The following is a 3,073-nucleotide window of genomic DNA, read 5'->3' as shown; positions in this document are numbered from 1 at the left end:
CATCACTGTCTGCAGATTTCTGCTCTAACTGGAACCTGGGGACACGTTCTCTGTTGTGTCCCTCAGTGAGACTCATTAGCACTACAAGAAACTTGAGTGTTTCAATCTCACTTTGACTTCTTGAAAAGTTGTTTGAACTTCCTCTCAGGGACTGAGTCTCATGTAAACAACATCAAACCCCCTGGGGGTCATGAAATGCCTGGGGCTGTTGCTGTGCTGCTGAGCTGGGCCAGGCTCCTGGCACACAGGGAGCTCCTGGCAACCAAGAAGAGCTTCAAAGAGACAGCTCTGCTGGTGAGCAGCTCCTCTGCACAGCCCAGCAGGGCTGAGGGCACTGCCAGGCCAGCTCAGGGACACCAGCAGGGCACACACAGAGCTTCCAGGGGCTCAGCACTGGCAGGAGGGCTGAGAGCTCCCTGCAGGAGGAATCTTGGCAGGGCTGCACATGGTGAGTCTGTGGCTGCAGGGCAGTGCAGGGGCAGCTCCTGGAGGCATCTCCTAAAGCTGGCCCAGCCCCAGCTGATGGGATGGGTGAGCAGGGGCTGTTTTGGGGCACTTTGGAAGAGCTGTGAGGCTGGGGGTGCAGCCAGGGGTGCCCAGGGCTGTGGGGCAGAGCAGGGTCCTGCAGCCCAGGGCACTGTGCTGGGCAGGGACTCTGCTGCCTGCCAGGGGCAGCTCTCAGCCAGCCCGGGGAGCTGCTGCCAGGGCTGGGGCACAAGGGCTGTGGGCAAGGAGCAAACCTGGCAGCTGAGGGAGGATCTTTTCCATGTCTCAGTGTTGCAGGGTCAGACCTACTCACAGCTCCAGACCACTACACCATATTGAATGGAGAAGTTTTTGCAAAGCTCACAAAGGACAGGGGCTACAGGAAAGGAATTTGTGCTAATGGGTGTTTCCTGCTTAAGCATTGTAGCATAGACATTGTTCTCTCAGTTCAGGAGGCTGCCCTGAAATTCCAACTCTTTTCCTCTCAGAGATGATATTTCAGGCAGGATCAGAAATGAGCACAGGATCCTGGGCAGTGCTGAGCCTTCCCTTGGGGGTGGGCAGTCTCCTGTCCCAGCCCTTGGCTTCTCTGCAGGAGAGCTCCTGTCCTGCTCTGTCCAGCACAGCTGCACCTCTGGGCTGGCACAGGGGACACCTCACAGAGCTGCCCTTTCAAGCAGCGCTGCCCTGCTCTCAGCACAGATCTTGGTGGGGTTTTTAAAGATGAATCTGTGTGTGAAGTCATCTTCAAGGCAGCCCAAGGGAAAGTGCAGGGCAGATGGGAAACAGACTGAGAGGCACTGCAGCTCTCCTGGCTCTGCAATAAGCAAGGGAGAGCTCAGCCCTTCTGCCTGTCCTGTCTCAACAATCTTCAGATTTGTCATCAGAAAAATTTTTCCTCTAAAAATACACCTCCCAGGTGTTGTGATTGTAACCAAAACACCCAGTCAAAATTATTTTAAGGATACACTGTGCCTCTCTTCTGCAGCACAAACTGCTCCAAGACAACAGTACAGGAATTGAACTTTTCCATCAAAGCTGGGTTCCATGTGACATCCCCTGTGATCGTGAGAGCTGTCCCAAACCAGCTCTGTGTCTGCACTGCAGCAGAGCAAAGTTGAGTTCTTGGCAGCACATGGGCAGAGCTCCTGCTCCTCACAGCACCCTCAGAGAGCAGAAAGCAGAGAAAAAAAATGCCTTGACTTGGAGGGGATTTCTCTGAAAATTGCACTGCCTTTGCTGAGAGGGGGCTGTCTTAACTGTTCCCTGGGCTTTCCTTTTCTGAACAGTCTCTGTCTTAAGGAACAGCAAATGTCCAACAGCAGCTCCCTCACCCAGTTCCTCCTCCTGGCATTTGCAGACAGGCGGGAGCTGCAGCTCCTGCACTTCTGCCTCTTCCTGGGCATCTCTCTGGCTGCCCTCCTGGCCAACGGCCTCTTCCTCAGCGCCGTAGCCTGCGACCACCACCTGCACACCCCCATGGGCTTCTTCCTGCTCACCCTCTCCCTCACAGATCTGGGCTCCATCTGCACCACTGTCCCCAAAGCCCTGGATAATTCCCTCTGGGGCACCACAACCATCTCCTACATGGGATGTGCTGCACAGCTCTTTTTCTTTTATTTCTTCATCTCAGCAGAGTTTTCCCTCCTCACCATCATGTGCTACGACCGCTATGTTGCCATCTGCAAACCCCTGCACTACGGGACCCTCCTGGGCAGCAGAGCTTGTGCCCACATGGCAGCAGCTGCCTGGGCCACTGGCTTTCTCCATGCTCTGCTGCACACAGCCAATACCTTTTCCCTGCCCCTGGGCCAGGGCAATGCCCTGGGCCAGTTCTTCTGTGAAATCCCACACATCCTCAAGCTCTCCTGCTCACACTCAGGCTACCTCAGGGAACTTGGGCTCATTGGGGTTAGTGTCTGTTTAGTGTTTGGCTGTTTCATTTTCATTGTTTTCTCCTATGTGCAGATCTTCAGGGCTGTGCTGAGGATCCCCTCTGAGCAGTGACGGCACAAAGCCTTTTCCACCTGCCTCCCTCACCTTGCTGTGGTCTCCCTGTTTGTCAGCACTGGCACATTTTCTGACCTGAAGCCCCCCTCCATCTCCTCCTCCTCCCTGGACCTGGTGGTGGCAGTTCTGTACTCAGTAGTACCTCCAGCACTGAACCCCCTCATCTACAGTCTCAGGAACCAGGAGCTCAAGGATGCCCTGAGAAAAATGATGACTGGATGCTTTTCAAGAGCAACTAACCTGCCTCTTTTCTTGTGCACAACACTCATTGTGTAACCCTCTACTGGCCCAGCCTGCTTTCTAAAGCTTTTGAGAGTGGTGGTGGGGACTGTTTCCTATATTTTTTCCTCTTTAAACGTTGTTAACACTGAAATTTATTCTTCATCTCATGCCTAATTCACTCTAACTCTTTGTTTTGACCCACAATTGTGTAAATGAGGAATCATTCTCTGTGTGCATTTGAACAAAATAAAAGTTCCTGCAGCAACTTCTTTGTCAAACATTCTGCCTTTGTTATTCTGTACATGAGGAATCACAATCTCTGAGTAGAATAAAGGACTTGAGTTCTTTTTTTGTG

General features: G+C 52.9%; 1 protein-coding gene across 1 annotated transcript; it reads left to right on the top strand.

The window, feature by feature from the left end:
• The first annotated feature begins 1,797 nt into the window (after window positions 1-1,797).
• LOC113979780 (olfactory receptor 14J1-like) lies at window positions 1,798-2,772 on the top strand. The gene is given in 1 exon segment (XM_027707069.1): window positions 1,798-2,772. A coding segment is annotated over 1 exon segment (975 nt).
• Window positions 2,773-3,073: the final 301 nt, after the last annotated feature.

This window comes from Neopelma chrysocephalum, unplaced genomic scaffold (genome assembly GCF_003984885.1).
Source record: "Neopelma chrysocephalum unplaced genomic scaffold, ASM398488v2 Primary Assembly neopelma1_88946, whole genome shotgun sequence".
NCBI lineage: Eukaryota > Metazoa > Chordata > Aves > Passeriformes > Pipridae > Neopelma > Neopelma chrysocephalum.
Note: the sequence above shows the minus strand (reverse complement) of the source record. Positions and strands in the feature narration are given on the sequence as shown.